The sequence below is a fragment of the Arachis stenosperma genome, chromosome 8 (assembly GCF_014773155.1).
Source record: "Arachis stenosperma cultivar V10309 chromosome 8, arast.V10309.gnm1.PFL2, whole genome shotgun sequence".
Classification (NCBI taxonomy): Eukaryota; Viridiplantae; Streptophyta; class Magnoliopsida; order Fabales; family Fabaceae; genus Arachis; species Arachis stenosperma.
The window spans coordinates 44,581,658-44,599,293 of NC_080384.1; the positions used below are offsets into that span (position 1 = coordinate 44,581,658).

Sequence of the window (17,636 nt, forward strand, 5' to 3'; positions counted from 1 at the left end):
TATGACCAAGTCGTCTCGTGTCTTATCTCGTTTACAGGGTAAAGAAAATACGTGACGACTCACAACACATTTCAGTAAAAATGCTACAAATTGTTTATTTCGATAAATAAAATATTTATTTAAAAAAATTCCTAGTTTAACCTCGAGGGTAAAATTAAATGAAATTCACCCATGCTATGGAAAATATTGAAAAAAAAAGATGTACTTTACGTTTTTACCCGTTTCTGTGTGTCTTTCTCTGTCCTACTTCGTTCCTTCACTCGCCATCATTCTTCTTTCCAACACAAAACACACACACACACACAACGCACTCTCTCTCTCTCTCTCTGAATCTCTTTCCCATCTGTATCTACAGAAACTAGTGTTGTTGTTGATGTTGTTGTTTATGGTGGTGTTAGTGTGAATTTTCCACCGTGTTCTTCTCTTTCATCTTCCTTCAGCTCCTTTAGAAATCAGAACCCTGCGTCTCCCAATTCCGGCCATCAATTTTTACCGCAGAATCTCAATTTTATCGTCTTCTCCCAAATTAGGATCAGAAACCGATACGACTCTTCATCTTTTCAGGTTCTTCTCGTGAAATTTCCGCTTTCTTTAGCTACTTTCTTTTTGCAATAGCTTGAAGCTCATTATTCATATCTTTATTTATTTTTGTTTGTGCATATTTTCAGGGACACAGTTTTGCACTGTTGCCCTTCAGTTTTGTAGCTCAATTGAACTTCCGATTCGTGTTCCTTCGGATTTCGCGGCACGCAAAACAATAATCGCTTTTGGATCCTAGCGTCGCCGTGTCGTGTCCTCTTCAGGTATCGTCTTCTAGTGTTCTTTGTTTCTCCCCCTTCTTGTTTTCATGCTCCTGTTATTATTAAATTGAAATTTATTCGGTGAATATTTTTATTATTTTCATTGTGAAACTGATAGTTAATTTGATTATTTTTTAGATATATTGTCTGTGAGTGAATCAAAAATATTCTGGGCATCTTATGCAAACGCTTTTTTTAAATCCCAAATTTCGGGCCTTTTTTACAATTGTTTAAACCATTGTTACGGGGAATGCTTTGACATTTTCTGGAGAATTTTATACTAAGATTCTCAAGAAGGTAAAAACATGCCGCAAACCCCAAGAATTTGTATGATTGTTAAGTAGACTAGGGCTGCGGCTTGGACCCTATTCTTGTAAATATATGTCCCAATAGGCTCTATGTAAAACCGCATGTTTCTTTTATCAAATGGTTAATATTAATATAAAATTACCCTGACAGCACTGAGTGTTAGTTATTGTGGGTTGGTAGGAGAAATGAACTGTGTTACTAGTATGGTTGACCTTCGTGGTTTTTAAGGGGATGGTGATTTTGTTTTTACGTTTTAAGCTGACAGTAATGTTGTGAGTTGTGATACTCTCAAGTCCCAATATATATAATTCCAGATTGGGTAAGTTTATGATTAATGTGATATTGTAGTGTGATATTATTCTTTCTTTCTTTTTTTGGGTCTGCTAAGTCCGTGCTAGAGAGTATCATTAATTGATAGAGTTAGAAATTTTTTCTGAGGTAGAAAGATGGTATTGAATGGTTGTGTTCATTGCATCCCTTACTTGCGCTCTGTCATCTATGGGAGGATAGAGCTGAGTTGCGATGGTGGTGCTTATATACAATTATTTCCATCTAAGCGTTGTGGTAGTTATGTTTTTATGAAAAAACCATGAGGATGTGGTCTATTGATTAACTCACTAGGTCCTTAACCAAACAGTGTGCGTTTGATCCCTCAGTCATGTGAATGGAGAGCATTTCTTGGCCAGCTGGGTAACCGTTAATTGGAGGTCTGAGCAGCGATGAAATTAAACTTTGCCGCAGGCAGTGGATATCCTGGCAAATCAAGAGAAAAATAGTTTTATGAAATACGTCATTTCTTGTTTCCTTCTTTATTGTCTGAAAAACTTGCTATCAAGGTTTTTGTATTATGTTAATGAAGGTTGTTGCTCTATCCCTTATGCCAATGTGAAATCTGATAATAGAATAAAACAAAATTATGTGGCTTCAAAAGAAAATTTGAACCTTTCTTTGTATAACCTAGTTTTCTTTATTTTAAAGGCTTTCTTCTCTGTTTGTGAATTGTTTTTTAGAAACTATATAATCTACAATGAGAAGACTGAATAATGAGAATGAAGATGAAGTGCTTGCCAATGATCAGACAGGGTTACAGTTGAATGATGAGAGTAAGGGAGGACATGCTGGTGTTGTTCTGAAGAAAGGGCCGTGGACAACTTCTGAAGATGCTATGTTGGTCGATTATGTTAATAAGCATGGAGAGGGAAACTGGAATGCTGTTCAGAAGTACTCAGGTCTATTACGTTGTGGAAAAAGTTGTCGATTGCGTTGGGCTAATCATCTGAGACCAAATTTAAAGAAAGGAGCATTTACAGCAGAAGAGGAGAGGTTGATTGCTGAACTTCACGCGAAAATGGGAAACAAATGGGCACGCATGGCAGCACATGTAAGCGTATTGTATATTTTTGTCAGTCGTACATATCATAATTATTTTTAATTTTGTTTTTTATTTTCGTGAAATCTCTGGATTCTGTTCCCCAGTAATGATGTCAGGGTTGTTATGTCTACTTTGTATATTGTAGCAAAGAAATACCACAGTTGATATCCACGTTGTTTTTGTTGATTGAAAATGGGGTGATTCTATATTGGACTTGGAATTTTGAGGCTGATATCTTCAACTGCAAATTAGCTTAGTTATGATTTTACAAATTAGACAACTCAACCGTCACTGTAACCAGTCATGTCTACTAGTTAGCAGGTTCTGTTTCACAGTGTTGCAAGTTCTGAACATGTGTCTCGTGAGTAGGACAAAAAGGTGACTGCTAAACTGGGGCAACAACAATTATGATTATAAAGCATATTAAGTTGATAATAGACTAGTATGAAATTTTTTGTCTATAGCAATTATAGCGATGATGGTCTATAGAATTTGGTACATATGTTTTGAGATGGAGTTAATTGTAACGATACTCATGGAGATATATATGTTTATGATCTAAGGGGTTTAAGTTATTCATGCAGCTGATCATAACTAATAGGGATGTTGGACCAATCAGTCACTTCTATAATTTTGTCTTTTAAAAATTACTATTTTCCAAATTACATACTTATTTTATTTATATATTTCATTGTTTTATTTCTTTTGCTTGTAGTTGCCTGGTCGCACAGATAATGAAATAAAGAACTACTGGAACACCCGTATCAAGAGGCGTCAACGTGCTGGCTTGCCACTTTATCCTCCTGAACTGTGCGTGCAAGCAGTGCAAGAGAATCAACATGGCCGAAGCTCTGGTGGTATTGATGGTGGCAATAATATGCATCATGATTTTGTTCACAAAAATTATGAGATACACAGTGCAATATTTGACAGTTGGAATGGTAGTCAGGGAATCCTACCATATCCGCCTGAGCTTCCTGATATTTCTGCTTACACCGGTATGCTGAAAGGTTTTGACTCTTCCAAGTATTGTAAGTTTGAACAAATAACATCACCAAACCACAAGCGTCTCCGTGAGTCAACAACACCTTTTATTGGATCTGGTGGTATGAACACAAATTGGTTTTATCCATTTGATCAAATTCAGGATAACACGCCTGACAAGATTGCACAATCATTTGGCATGCAATCTCCCTTTGATCTCGGACCCTCTCCACACAGCTCCATTTGTTACAGTCATTCACTTTCGAATGGCAATTCCTCTACTTCTAAGCCGGCTTATGAGGCTGTGAAGTTTGAGCTCCCTTCACTCCAATATCCAGAAACTGATGTAGGTAGCTGGAGTACATCTCCACCACCTCCTTTACTTGAATCAGTTGATGATTTCATTCAATCTCCTTTGCCAGTTAGTGCACTGGAGTCAGATTGTTCTTCCCCACAAAATAGTGGCCTGCTGGATGCTTTACTTTATCAGGCTAGGACTCTGAGCAATTCAAAGAACCATTATTCTGACAAGAGTTCAAATTCATCTACCGCAACTCCTTGTGACAGAGCGCTCAGCTCCACTCTGAACAAGTATGAGACAGACTGGGAAGACTACACTGACACTATATCACCATTCGGTGCAACTTCAATATTGAATGAGTGCACTGTTGCTAGTGCCAGTGCAAATTCATTGGATGAACACCCAACAGTTCGTTCCTTTAATGGTTAGTACCTTTATGTTTGTGCTATGAAGGATAATTATTGGAAACAGATCCATGCGTGTTATTTGTTTTTAGAGATGTGTACATTCTACTTCAATATAATCTGAAACTTGCTGTTTTAGAATTTTCCTGTTTTATTTTGTAGTTTTGGTTTTTTAAGTGCCAATATATTCCTAAAATATTGGTTCCGAAATAACTGATGAATCTTTCCATGGAAAACAACTTATCGAAACTCCCTATGCATCCAGAAAGCATAGTATGTCTGCCTAAACTGAACTTTAAAATTTTTATTCATCCCTACTATCGGGAAAATTCACTTTTATCAATTTTTCTGAAAAGACAAGTGTTCCCCTTAATTCTTTTATGGTTTTTGCCTAAAATCAATTTTGTTGATCTCTGAGACTGAAAGTTCATTTGAATTTTCTGCAGACAACATTGTGAAAACAGAGAATGTTGATCAGGTTTGGTCCCCGAACAGTGAAAATCAAGGCATGTCTGCAATCAAAATTACCCGGCCAGATGTTTTGCTTGCTTCGGATTGGCTTCAGCAGGGTTCGGGGCGTGACATGAGGCAAGGCAGCATGGCTGATGATATGCCTGCCCTTCGCGAAGATGATTTAGCCACTGACTCCAAGCATACAAGGTCTGGAACTTCTCTGTTGAGTCAGGTATGTGGGTTTGGTTCTTGCGCAAGGAGCGTCATGCCTGCTTTCTGTCAAGGTTCTGATCGTGGTTAAGAAAATCCTGAGATGTCTAATTTGAAAGAAAAATTGCGTATTTCATTCTTGTTACCTTTTTAAGCATGTTTTCTATGTGTGATTTACTATGTGTGATTTATAGTACCAAAATACATGGTTAGAGAATCATGTTTTCCTGTGGCTTTGTCAATTTTACTGCTAAAAAATTGTGATAATATTGAATACTATTCACCCGGGATTATTATCTGTGGCATTTATGTCGGGACCACTCGTCATATAATAGAACAATAATTCTTAGTTCGGTTTAACCTTCATTCCTTGTGTGAATTCTACTTACTGCCATATTACTTTGCTAAGCAACATATATATCCCCTGACAAATCTAACTCTACACCATAAACGAATTTCTTTCATGTCAATGGAAAATAGTCGAGCTACTAACGTGAGTTACGGACCTAAATTAATAAATTAAAATTTTAGGGACCAATTTAAGAGCAAGTGTAATTTTAAAAATCAATACAAGTTCTAACTCTTAAAAACTTGTCTTCCAAGTACCAACCATAAAAGTTTAACTACTAAAGTAATATAAATAAGAGGGTGACAGGGATGTTAGAGGAAGAGAAAGATAAATTTGTGGCTAATTGAGAATGATGGTGAAATAATTTGTCTCTAACCTTAAAGATGTATTTCTCAAAAGATATATTAGAGACTGAATTTTGATAAAAAATTTTACAAACATGATTAAAAAATGAGATATTATTATCCTTAAAATTTGGTGATTTTTCGTTAAGTATATATATATATTTTGTAATTTCTTTGTTAACAACTAATAATACTTTTAAAAAATCACAAAAAAATATATACTTAGAAAAAAATCACCAAATTTTAAGAATAATAATATCTCATTTTTTAATTATGTTTGCAAAAAAATCACATCAAAATTCAATCTCTAAGGCATTTTTTGAAAATATATATTTACTGTTAGACATTTTTGTCGCGTTTTAAAATTATTTGAAGACATTTTTGTTGATAATAAAATTATTTTTATCAGCGTTTAAATAATTTGGAGACGTTTTTGATAGTTAACCTTTGACAAAAGAACAAGCAACACAAAACAAGTAATATAAAAAGAAAGTGTATCTGGAATTTGCCATAAACTATTATAAAATACAACTTTAGCACCAAAACAACATAAAGGCACAATTCTTTACTTCTTTATATTGTTGGATGGTGGGTTGGGAATGAACTTGATCAATTTGGATGTAGCAATGCTTGTAGTTACTAATGTTTCCTTAAATGCTGATGCACTTGTTAATGTTGTTGGTGGAGCAAACTAATTCTATACTGTAGGTTGTGTGTTAGATGGGACTGGACCTTGGGCAAATGGAGCTGGTGACCTGAAGACTTTGGACTTTGGTATGAACTTTGATTGTTTTGAATTAGTTTTGTGTTGGGCCATGAATGGAGCTCTTTTTGGAGGCCTAAATAGAGTGGTTGATGTGTGGGCTATTGGCTTGGATGGAGTTATTGTTGGTCCTGGTGGTGCTATTAGATAGAGGTGTTCAAATTCAAACCGATCCAAATTAAACTGCTCATCCAATTCAATCTAAATCGAAAACCGATTAAAACCGCACTAATTCGAATTTGATTGGATTCTATTTTTTGTAAACCGTTGGATTGGATCGGATTTCAAATCTACTTTTCATAACCGATCCAATCCAATCCAAACTGCACAATGTGCTATAATATTATTATTTTATTATTATATTTACAATTATACTTATGACATGTTCAATTTGTTATACATTTTTATATTATTCATGTATTATTATTATTTAATAAATATTTTATGTTCAAAATGTTATTTATTTATTTATTTTAACTAACTTATAATTTTATTTTTATTATTACATTATCGTTGGCTTCTTAAAATATTGCTGAGACTTGTTATACGTATTTAATTTTTTTAATTTACAAAACCGCAAATCCAATCCAATCCAACCCGCTTGAAATTGGATCGGATCGGATCAGATTTTTTTTAAAGATCATCCAATCCAAATCGCACTGCAAGTAAAATTAGTGTTCGGATCGAATGAATTTTTGACTCAAAACTGATCCAAACCACACCGCGAACACCCCTACAATTAGAATTGTAGTCCTTGTTGTGTTGGACCTAGTGCAAGATTTGAAAGAGTTGGGGCAGCCACATTCTGGACTTGATTTACATGTACAAATTACAAAAACATAATAATTCATGATACAACAATTTATTCAAAAAAAATTAGACAACAGTCACATTTAGAAATAATGCATTATGGTAAGGAGTTGTTGCTGGATTGTTGAGCTGGTTAATTGGTTGATAGAAGCATCTTGGGCTAGAAGTATAACAAATTAGTTTCTAATGTATATGACATTTAGACAAATAAGTTCTTTGAGTATTAACCAAGTTGGGCTGGTCTAGTGGTTAGCTCACTAGTCCGCTTAAGCAAGTGTCGGGGGTTCGAATCCCGCCTTGTGCATGCAGCAACCTATTGGCCAGCGACAAACCCTTAAATGGAGCTCAGTACTGCGACGGATTAGTCTTTGACCTATCGGGTTAGAGGATACCGTGGGAAACCAAAAAAAAAAAAAAAGTTCCTTGAGTATTTATCATCCAGACACATTCAACCTTTAGCATTTTCTATTTGGACACATAAAATCCTATAGTCTAGCATGATATTTCAATTGGGTCTCTAAAATCAACTTACATCTATTAGGGGAACTGATTGTGGCAATGAAAACACCATCCGCAATTGGAGGTACCGCCATCCTTCTTCTTCGCCCTTTTTATTAGAGTTGGAAGGAGCTCCTTTGGATGTTATGTAGTTGTAGTCTTTTTTACCACACTTGTTACAGGTTACATAATGATTTCTTTAATTTGTCACCTTGCATGAATGATTCAGTTAGATCCTTTTGTCTATTTATATACCTTTGATCTTTCAACTGATCTTTTGATGATGAATAGATCTTGGACAAAATTCTTCACTTGGCACAAGTTTAATTCAAATATGCATATGTCTTATGGATTGACTTCATATATAATTAGAGATGCACATAATCTTGTGGCTCATCATGTCTCTTTCTAATAACAACAAGTACATGTATGGCATGCCTGAAACAAAAGGAAAATAAGACAATTCTAACAAAAAAACTGATGAAGTCATTTATAAGGGAATATACTTAATAAAAGAATTTTAGGTAGGTACCTGTCAATTGCCATTTGTTGCATGAGCAACTATGTTTAATGAGATTTATATCTACTTTAGTTGCTTTGCAGCTTATCTTAAACCTCTTCTGTTCATTGTCACCAATCCACTTTGTCATCAGTTTAGTTCTAATTTTGATGAGTCTTTTCATCCTATTTTACTAAATTGGTACTAGTTTGTCAGGATGGTTGTCTAGTAGTTGCTTATGGTAGGCAAGATGATCTTACCTTCGATGACGAAAACAACAACCAAGAGTACAATGCAACCTTCTTCATCCTCTCCAACAGCGACTTGCATTGCAAGATTGCTCTTCTACGTAGTGATTTTTTTGGAGGGAGAAACAGAGTAAAAGGAGTTTGATCGCTACTTTTCTTAAGATTTTGTACAATTCTCTGAGTGTGATATGGGTGTTATAAGTATTACATATACGCTCAGGATTAGAGTTTGTGTGGAGTATCCCTAATCAAATGGCGTCGTTTCAACGTTTGGGAACCTATTTGTCTTGTTTTAAAAAGCTCCCCTCTACGTGTGCATCCATAACGGTTAGGTTAGCACAACGGGAGTCACAATTTTAAAGAAGTTAGACATTTAATGTATTTTTCAGTTCTCAAAAACAAAAATATCCACAAATAAAAAAATAAAAAACTTGTTTAACCTTTTATAAATACAATTTATCGGTAATGGTAATGATACTCCTGTCTATTGCCCCAAATTTACACACTGAAACTCGAAAGTGCTCGAATTTATAAATAACTGAGTTTGAGTGCATTTAGTCATTATGTTCATTTTTTTTAAATGTATATTATATTTTTTAGTAGTCTGGCATAATTGATTTTTTTAAATTAAAAAATAAAACAAATTAAATGTTAAAAATACTTTTAAAATTTTTTAAAAATATTAAAGACAAAATATACTTTATCTAAACTACATTTTGGTCCTTGTAAAATAGGCTATTTTTGGTCACAGTCCTGTAAAGTCATTTTTTTATTTAATCCATGTTAATTTACTTGGTTTTCTTTTTTTTTTTTTTGGTCAAGAGTTACTTGGTTTAAACTAATGTGAGATGTCTTGTCGTTTGCTACAGTTTTTAACCAAATTAACTAATGGCAGGAACCAAAATTTCAAAATTTTTAAGAACCGGAAACGAAAAGAAAGGAACAGAAATTATAGGAACCAAAACCAAATTGTGTAAATTACAAGAAAACTTATTTAAGCCATACGAGTAGTAAACTTGTGCTCTCATGCAAGAGGGTATCTATCTTGATACATAAGAGAAATAAATATAACAACCACCATCTTTTATGACCCTCAGTCTTATCTCCTAAAACTTACTTTCATATTCCTGCAAGCCCAAGAAACTATAGTGCTGGAACCCCCCTTTGGGATGACTAAAGGTAGTTTGCTTTGTGGGAAGTAACTTATTTCCAGATTCATCTGTGCAAGTCTTGAGACCACATGAATTACAAAAGGATTCCAAATCTGATTCCTGTCATCAGATTGCAGAATATAACATAGCTTAGAATGTGTCTACAGATCAATTGACATGATAAAAACATCTCATTCAACAACATCGAATATATTACGGAGTGACTACACTGTCTACACAATCTTACGAATCTCTTGCCTATAGATATAGCCTGCTTTAAGCGAGTTTGCCTAAATTTCTGGATACCAACTATTTGTTTCTTGGAGTAAGTATAAGAGCAACTTCAATTGAACGCTTTTAAAGTTTCAAATCTCACATATACAGGAAGAATACCATTTCCGAATTTCACTTTGCATTGGAGATGATTGATTAAATAAGTCCGGTCTCAGTATAGAGACAATTTCACCTTGGTGGAGAACCAATTATATTTTGCCACCTTATATAAAGTTTAAACTGAATTGAAACCAAACATTGAAGTGACAAATCTTTTATTTAGTTTAAAATCACTATTTATAACATATGGTCCCACAAATGCTAATGTGACATTTTGTGGATCCAACATGAAATTGAACTGAAACCGAATATAGGAGATGCTCTAATGACCAACTGACCTTTACGCTACTTGGAAATTTACACACACTATTACATAGCACAATTATTACTTCTTACCGACAGTTTATGTACACAAGAAAAACAAGGTGCAACTTATGGATAGGAGCAAATTAAGATTCATACCTCTATCATCAAGAGTTTTGAAAGGTTGAACAGAGGATATGGATGAAGCTTGTAGCCCCCAAAATTTATGCACGATATAGCTAGTGCACGAACCTTTAAAAAAATGTATCGATACACTCAAATCCCGTATCACTAAATATAAAAACATATATTATGAAAAGAATTGATATCTTCACATATAACAAAATTCATGTAACAAGAAAGAAATGTAAGAAAATAGACATGAAAAAGAACTGTTTATTCAACATTATACATGCACTGGATAGGAAGAGACGAACAAACAAGATGCAAGAATGGTCACCAACATGTCTCCATGCCTTGTGCACTTCTATTTATTATTATTATTATTTGATAACATAAACTCTAGTTGAAGGTTTAGAGAGGAAATAAATGGGACATATTAGCAATAGATACAACATGGATTTCATTTAAGTAAAGGTAAGACAGAGTGCATCAAATTCACTTGGGTTTGATCAGGTTTGGAAGCTTTTGAATAGTTCATGAAGTCATACAAAAATCAAGAGGGCTATTAGTCTATTACAATGACAAAATATGTTTTAAGACAATAAAACATAGAAAAACATGCACAAGGAAAGTAAGCAACCATCAGTCAAATATGTGACAGAATATAAATGCAGTTATTAGTTAAAGCGATTACTTCATTGATATAAGGCTCCATAACGCAGTACTGAAGATATGATGCCTGAGATGCCGTGGTCCAAAAAAATTCCTTATAATTACCAAGGCGGAAAGACCTGTCAAGAAGAAAGAGAACATTCGTAATGGGCATGCGTTCCCTCATCATTAAATACATGATATGGCCTCGAGAAAAACCAACAAAAACATCCATTTTCCTTTTTCTGTTTTTTGGATAGCAAAAGAACATTCATTTACTTATTAAAGTATCACAAGAAAGTCAATTATTAGGATAAATATTACCTTAAGATTCTCCTGGCAAATTGCATTTCTTTTGACTTCAGTACTAGGGCTGGTACACAGCAAAACCACAAAGAAAGTGGTTCAACCTGTGGATCAAAAAACAGCAACAATAACTTAGGACCCTACAAGGATGTAAGTAAGAATGGACAGTAGGAAAAAAAAAATCTATCACACCAATGATGTAAAGATTAACCGTTGGTTTGCTAGAAGAGTCAAGATGTAGAAGCACATGTAATGAACAGAACTCAGCTTCATTCTCATGCACATAAGTTGAATTTCGATTTGCTTCATACAGATTGAACAAGGATGCCAATGTCTTTGTGAGCTGTTCCAAGTTGAGATGATGCATTGATGCAATGTTTGGATCACTCATAGAATGCCGAAGCTTGTGGTGTGATATAACATGAAATTTCACCTGCATGATTAAACATGTTGTTCAGCTCATTATTTGAATTTTACAAAATGAAACCTGGCAGCAAGAAATATAATCACTTCAGAAGAAGATAAATGCATCTCATTTAATAAAGGGAATGACATCATAATCCATCTTGTTCCTGTGTAAATAGCGTGAATCTCTTTAGACTGACACAGCATGAAAAGGAGGAAACAACTCGTGCAAAATTAAAAAATGCCATAACAAATATTGTACACAAACACTGAAACACTAGTAAAAATCAACGTATAGAAAGATAAAGAAATGTCCCTGAGAAAAATTCACACAGAACTAAATCATTGAATAGATAAACTTTTCCTTCCCCAGATTGTTATAGGTCTTAGTCGGCATGGTTTTGTGCTTCATAGTATGTAAATCCTCTGTACTATCCTGAACTGATTTCTCAAAACAAGTCTACTTTATTTTCTATCAAGTATATGAACACATACTGCAAATAGTCTTCCCTTTTCTGATTTTCAGTATCCAAGTTTAGGGTTTAATTTTGACATTCAGAATTAAACATATGTATTGAAAATCAAGTTCCTTAGCCATTCAGTGAATGTGTTAAAAGTTAAAATGCAATTTCTGAATCTGATAAACATGGACCTTCCAAGTTTAACAAAACCTGAAGTTGCAAAATCACCTATGATGTGTAACCTAAGTAACATAAAGTAGTGTCATTTGTGAAAAGCTAAACTCAATAAATGATGAAATATAAAAAGTATACACATCATAGAAATCCAAAGGAGAAAACTATACCATTTGCTCATACATATAAATTGCTTTCTTGTTAACGATATTTTGCATGGTAAGATCTTGCCGTATGGACCTTGTCCTATCAGAGATAAAGTCGTGAACCACTTCAAAAGGATGCTCTTTAGATTCCAGCAAGCTCATAAGATAATTTAAAGTATCTTCCAATACATTTAGAGGCCGCACATCAGATGGTTGGATATATTTGGCCGATATAGTTCTGCAAAACTGAAGCAAAATAAAATAAGAAAAGCTGCAAAACCAACAGATATTGAATATCAGACAAGACAAGCCTTTTAAAAGTCACTTATAAATTATAATGACATATACAGAGAATATGACTTTAAAGAACTATAAAAGGAAATAAGAGGAAAAATATAATCCCTGTGTATTCTAAAAATTACAATCATACAAACAACACTCAGTGTGAAATGAAAAGCCAACTGCATAAGCTTTCTCCTAAATACTTTAGTCACTATCAGATTTCAAACAAGATTGGCAATGTTGTTTATCAGTTAAGACTCCCAGCAGACTCCCTAATTGACAACTTTTTCATGTTCCAGTCAAAGATTTGCTTCAATCCATCTAAGGTTCCTGTGATTCCAGCCCCTTTACAGTATCCCAAGTATGTGCAGATTTGTAGTGATGGGAATTGATCAAAGGAAAGGATTAAAGGAATTAGGTAAGGTCAAGAACCGAAACCTTATTTAGCATTCCATTTCTGTTATTTTGGTCAGACTTGGTATACTTAAAATCAATCAGTATAGAAGAAAATATTTCTTCATCTTCTTTGGGTGCCGTACCTATTGTTTCACAGTTCCCACAGTTCTGGGAACTCTATTTAACACCCATATATTACTCTTAACAGACACACAGTCAGACACATAATCTTGACTCTTGAATTGGTGCTTGGCATCATCAATTTTTTTTAGCTTAACCCTTAAAAGAACAGCCAATAAAAAGATGAAAAAAAAAAGCGAATTGAGCTTGATACAGAAGAGTACATCCTTCTAAAAATACATACAAGTGTATATTTAATAATTTAAAACCAGATACCATGAGAGAAACTTCATTACCTTTTTCACGGCAAGGGATGGAGATGATTTTGCAGGATTTCCATGTAGCCTCTCAAAGACTGCCAAATCACGGAGGTTTTCACGCTGGATCCTCTCTCGTTCTGCAAATGGAGACAAAACCTGTTAAAATATTCAACTACATATATATTTTTTCTTTTTTTTTTTTAATTTACCTGGGCACATGTACGGACAGGTTCCGACTAAAGGGTTAAAATCGGAAAAGGATTGAGGATCAGCATCAGCAGCGTCTTCCTGCGCGTTATTGAAGGGAACCCTAGCAGCGTTGGAATGAGAGCGAGCAGAAGATGAAAATTTGGATTGATGACGTGTCACATTGGAAGGCTTTTTCTGCGTGTAGGAGGTAGAAGAGGAAGAAGAAGAAGAAAGATTGTGGTGTTGGTTCCTTGATCGACGAGCTTCCATGATGGTTGGAATCTTGTTTCTTATTTGTTATTAACAGGAGAGCAGTCAGCACTTTGCTGATTCAGTACTTGACAGGTTTCAAGAGTCTTTGCTTTACAACTGAAGTAGTAAAAAATCATGAGATTCGAATAACACAATAATTAATTAAATATCAACACAACACTACTAGACAATGAAAAATGAGCAGAGACGGCACTAACTGGCTACAAAGTGGAATCTGAAGAGCTAAGAAGAAAAAATGAAAAAGTAATACTTCATGCATGTCATTTCATAAAATATCATCTAATTATGATGAGGTTTGTAAAAGAAGATATAAGATATATTATAAATACCTCTTTCACTTTTTTTCTCTCTTATTTTTTGTTTTATTTATTTATTTATTTCTTTTTTTTATTTATGTTATTATATATTCTTGAAGTTCTCACATCTCTTTTGAAAAAAAAAAATATAAAGGCTCATCTTTATCTATTTTTATGAAGAACAAGATATTTTTTATCTGAAAAAAAATACTTCGCCTTTCAACCTTTTTAAGTTAGGATAATACAATCTTTTTGTTAAAAAATTTATTAAATAGTAACATAAATTAATTTTGTCGAGAGTTTTATTTATAATTTATGGAGATTTTAAACTTCCACAAACTATTAGTAAGTTTATTTTTTTAGTAAAATATCGTTTTTGTTCCCAACATTTGGGGTAAGTCCCAAAGTTGTCCCTAACGTTTCAATCGTCCTATTTAAGTCCTTAACGTTTCAAAATTGACTCAATGTTGTCCTGCCGTTAGAAATTCGTTAACAGAATTGACGGCGGGATAAAATTGAGACGATTTTGAAACGTTAAGGACTTAAATAGGACGAAAACGTTGGGGACAAAAACGATACATAAAAATAAATTTTAATTTTATCTTTCAATAATATCAATTTTTTACTATACATAATATTCAATTATTTTTTAATCACATCTAAGTAAATTACACTTAATCACATTACTTTTATTCTAAATAAATTTATTTTTTTAATAATTTTACACTTTCATTCTAAATAAATATTGTAATGTGATTAGAATGAAAGTGTAAAATTACAAAAAAAAAAGGATAAATAATGTGATTAAGTAATAAAAGTAAAATTACATTATTTAAAATGAAAGTATAAAATTTATTTATTTATAAAGAAATTACATTACTTTAAGTGTAAAATAATAAAAAATTAATTTATTTAGAATGAAAGTGATTAAGTAATAAAAGTAAAATTATATTATTTAGAATAAAAGTGTAAAAGTTATTTATTTATAAAAAAATTACATTACTTTAAGTATAAAATTATAAAAAAATTAATTTATTTAGAATGAAAGTGTAAAATTATAAAAAAAATTATAAGTAATGTGACTAAGTAATGAAAGTAAAATTACATTATTTAGAATGAAAGTGTAAAATTTATTTATTTATAAAAAAATTACATTATTTTAAGAGTAAAATTATAAAAAAATTATTTATTTAGAATGAAAGTAATGTGATCAACGGTAATTTACATAAATGTGATTAAAAAATAATTTAATACTATGTACAGTAAAAAATTGATATTATTAAAAGATAAAATTAAAATTTATTTCTATTTATTGTTTTTGTCCTCAACATTTTCGTCATATTTAAGTCTTTAACGATTTAAAATCGTCTCAATTTTGTCCCGCCGCTAATTCTGTTAACGGACAATATTGAGTTAATTTTTAAACATTTACTTTACTCACTATTTTTAAGAACTTCCTTCACTAATGGTGATTAAGTGAAAAAAGATCATTACTAAAAATGATGTCACAGACCAAAAAAAGTAATTACAGTACAAAAAACAATGATAATAAAACAGAATTTATAAATAAAATTCTCACAAAATTTATTTTTATTACTATTTAACAGATTTTTTAACAAAAAATCGTATAAAAAATGAAAATGTTGAAAGGCAAACGGTCTTTATTTTTTAGGCAAGAGCCGAAACCAATGGGTTTGGCTGGTTCAAAATCTCAATTTGCCTAACCTTTTGTGGGTTTGGCCAATCAGCCTGACAATTTCATCTTGTATTGACATCACCAATGGCACTTGCTGCATTGATGATTTTCCCGTCACCGCACTCTCCACTGACATTTCTTGTTCATTGTGGCTTGAGCTGCCTTATCCTCATCAATTCCACCACAATCCCTTGTCTCTGCATTTTCGTTGACATTACAATCATGAGAAGTTATTTTTAAAATCGCTAAAAAATACACGAGAAAGTGAGTTGAATCTTGCTTAAATATATCTTTTGGAAACATGTAGTTATTAAGAAAGATTATTAGGTCTTAGAAATTGTGAACAGCAAAAAATATTAATTTTTTAGGTATACAGAATACTCAGAACAGTTCCAAACGTAGTGTTTTATGTATATGTGCAATTTAAACAAGATAAACTAAGAGGTAGAGTTGAGAAGAGGTACATGTGTATACTAAGTTGGCATAAGATAAACAAAGTTTATAAAAAAATGTAAAAAGATGAAGTACTTAAGATGATTACTTAAAAGTAAAAAAAAGCAGCAAATTACATTATATTCAAAACTTCGAGATAATACTCAATTTGGTCCTGAACTTACACGCGAGTCTCAATTTAGTCTCTAAAGTTTCAATTGCCTCTATTTAATTCCCAAACTTTGTGAACATAACTCATGTTAGTCCTTGAAACAATTTTCAACGTACAAACATTAACGGAACACTATCGTGACAGCCGGATGCCACACTAAACTTTGTAAAATGATGTCGTTTTGGTTTTAGTACTCAAATAACCAAAAAACAATATCCTAAATGGTGTTTATTAAAATTTTACCTAACAAAATAAGTAATACGATGTCGTTTTTGAGCTATTTAAATGTCAAAACCAAAACTGCATCATTTTACAAGTTTTAAGGTGACATGTGATAGTTTACAACAGCATTTTATTAACGTTTTTATACTAAAAATGGTCCCAGGGACTAATATGAGGCACGTTTATAAATTTCGGGGACTAAATAGAGGCAATTGAAATTTCAGGAACTAAATTGAGACTCGCATGTAAGTTCAGGGACCAAATTGAGTATTATCTCCGAAACTTCTTCATTCTTCTTATATTCTTAGTTTGATCCCTCAAATTGTGTAAGAAGTACAAGTTCTTTTTGTTTGGTGCATTATTTTTAACACATATAGTAACCTTTTTTTTAGTAAACAAAGAGGTATCGTAACATTTTTTATACTTGCATTATTAGTAGAGAAAAAAAAAAAAAAACTTCTTTTCATACCGTCTAACTTTTTTAAACACTTGAGTAAATGTTAGATATAAAAAAATAGATTTTAAATTATATTTGTATTTTTCAATTATCAAAATTTAATTTGAAATATGGATTCAATTAAATTATATTTGTATTCGTTAATTATTAAAATTTAATTTGAGATATGGATTCAATTATATTAAGAGAATTTTTATCTTTTTATTTATAAATTTTTATATTTTTCTTAAAAATTTTGTATTTATGAGAAAAAAGATGAAATAAAATGATGCTATTTTTCTAATTTCAATCCACAAAATTATGTTTTTCTTAAAAAAATTATTTTTTATGTAAATGTTTGTTACAAAAACTTTTGTTCCTAAAATTAAAAAAGAGAATGGAAGATGAGAAGATGAAAAAAAAGGAAGGAGGAAGAAAAAGCATAAAAAAAAACAATGAGAAGAC

General features: G+C 32.4%; 2 protein-coding genes across 4 annotated transcripts; one reads left to right on the plus strand and one right to left on the minus strand.

The window, feature by feature from the left end:
* Positions 1-267: 267 nt before the first annotated feature.
* Positions 268-5,437, plus strand: LOC130943516 (transcription factor MYB33-like). 2 transcript variants are annotated; one of them, XM_057871423.1, is made up of 6 exons: positions 268-564; positions 669-803; positions 1,747-1,968; positions 2,120-2,490; positions 3,197-4,190; positions 4,617-5,437. In XM_057871423.1, exons 4-6 carry the CDS (start codon positions 2,137-2,139, stop codon positions 4,922-4,924), a joined length of 1,656 nt encoding a protein of 551 aa, XP_057727406.1. In that variant the 5' UTR covers positions 268-564; positions 669-803; positions 1,747-1,968; positions 2,120-2,136; the 3' UTR covers positions 4,925-5,437. The 2 variants fall into 2 exon arrangements, with proteins under 2 accessions (XP_057727406.1, XP_057727405.1); XM_057871422.1 differs by lacking the exon at positions 1,747-1,968.
* Positions 5,438-9,313: 3,876 nt separating this feature from the next.
* LOC130943547 (SAC3 family protein C) lies at positions 9,314-14,200 on the minus strand. 2 transcript variants are annotated; one of them, XM_057871468.1, is made up of 9 exons: positions 14,115-14,200; positions 13,665-14,013; positions 13,492-13,592; positions 12,422-12,643; positions 11,423-11,644; positions 11,230-11,315; positions 10,949-11,045; positions 10,291-10,383; positions 9,314-9,615 (listed from the first exon to the last, which is right to left on the minus strand). In XM_057871468.1, the coding sequence occupies exons 2-9, from the start codon at positions 13,912-13,914 to the stop codon at positions 9,451-9,453; spliced, it is 1,236 nt and encodes a 411-aa protein (XP_057727451.1). In that variant the 5' UTR covers positions 13,915-14,013; positions 14,115-14,200; the 3' UTR covers positions 9,314-9,450. The 2 variants fall into 2 exon arrangements, with proteins under 2 accessions (XP_057727451.1, XP_057727450.1); XM_057871467.1 differs by lacking the exon at positions 14,115-14,200 and having other exon boundaries at positions 13,665-14,091.
* Between the last annotated feature and the right edge of the window lie 3,436 nt (positions 14,201-17,636).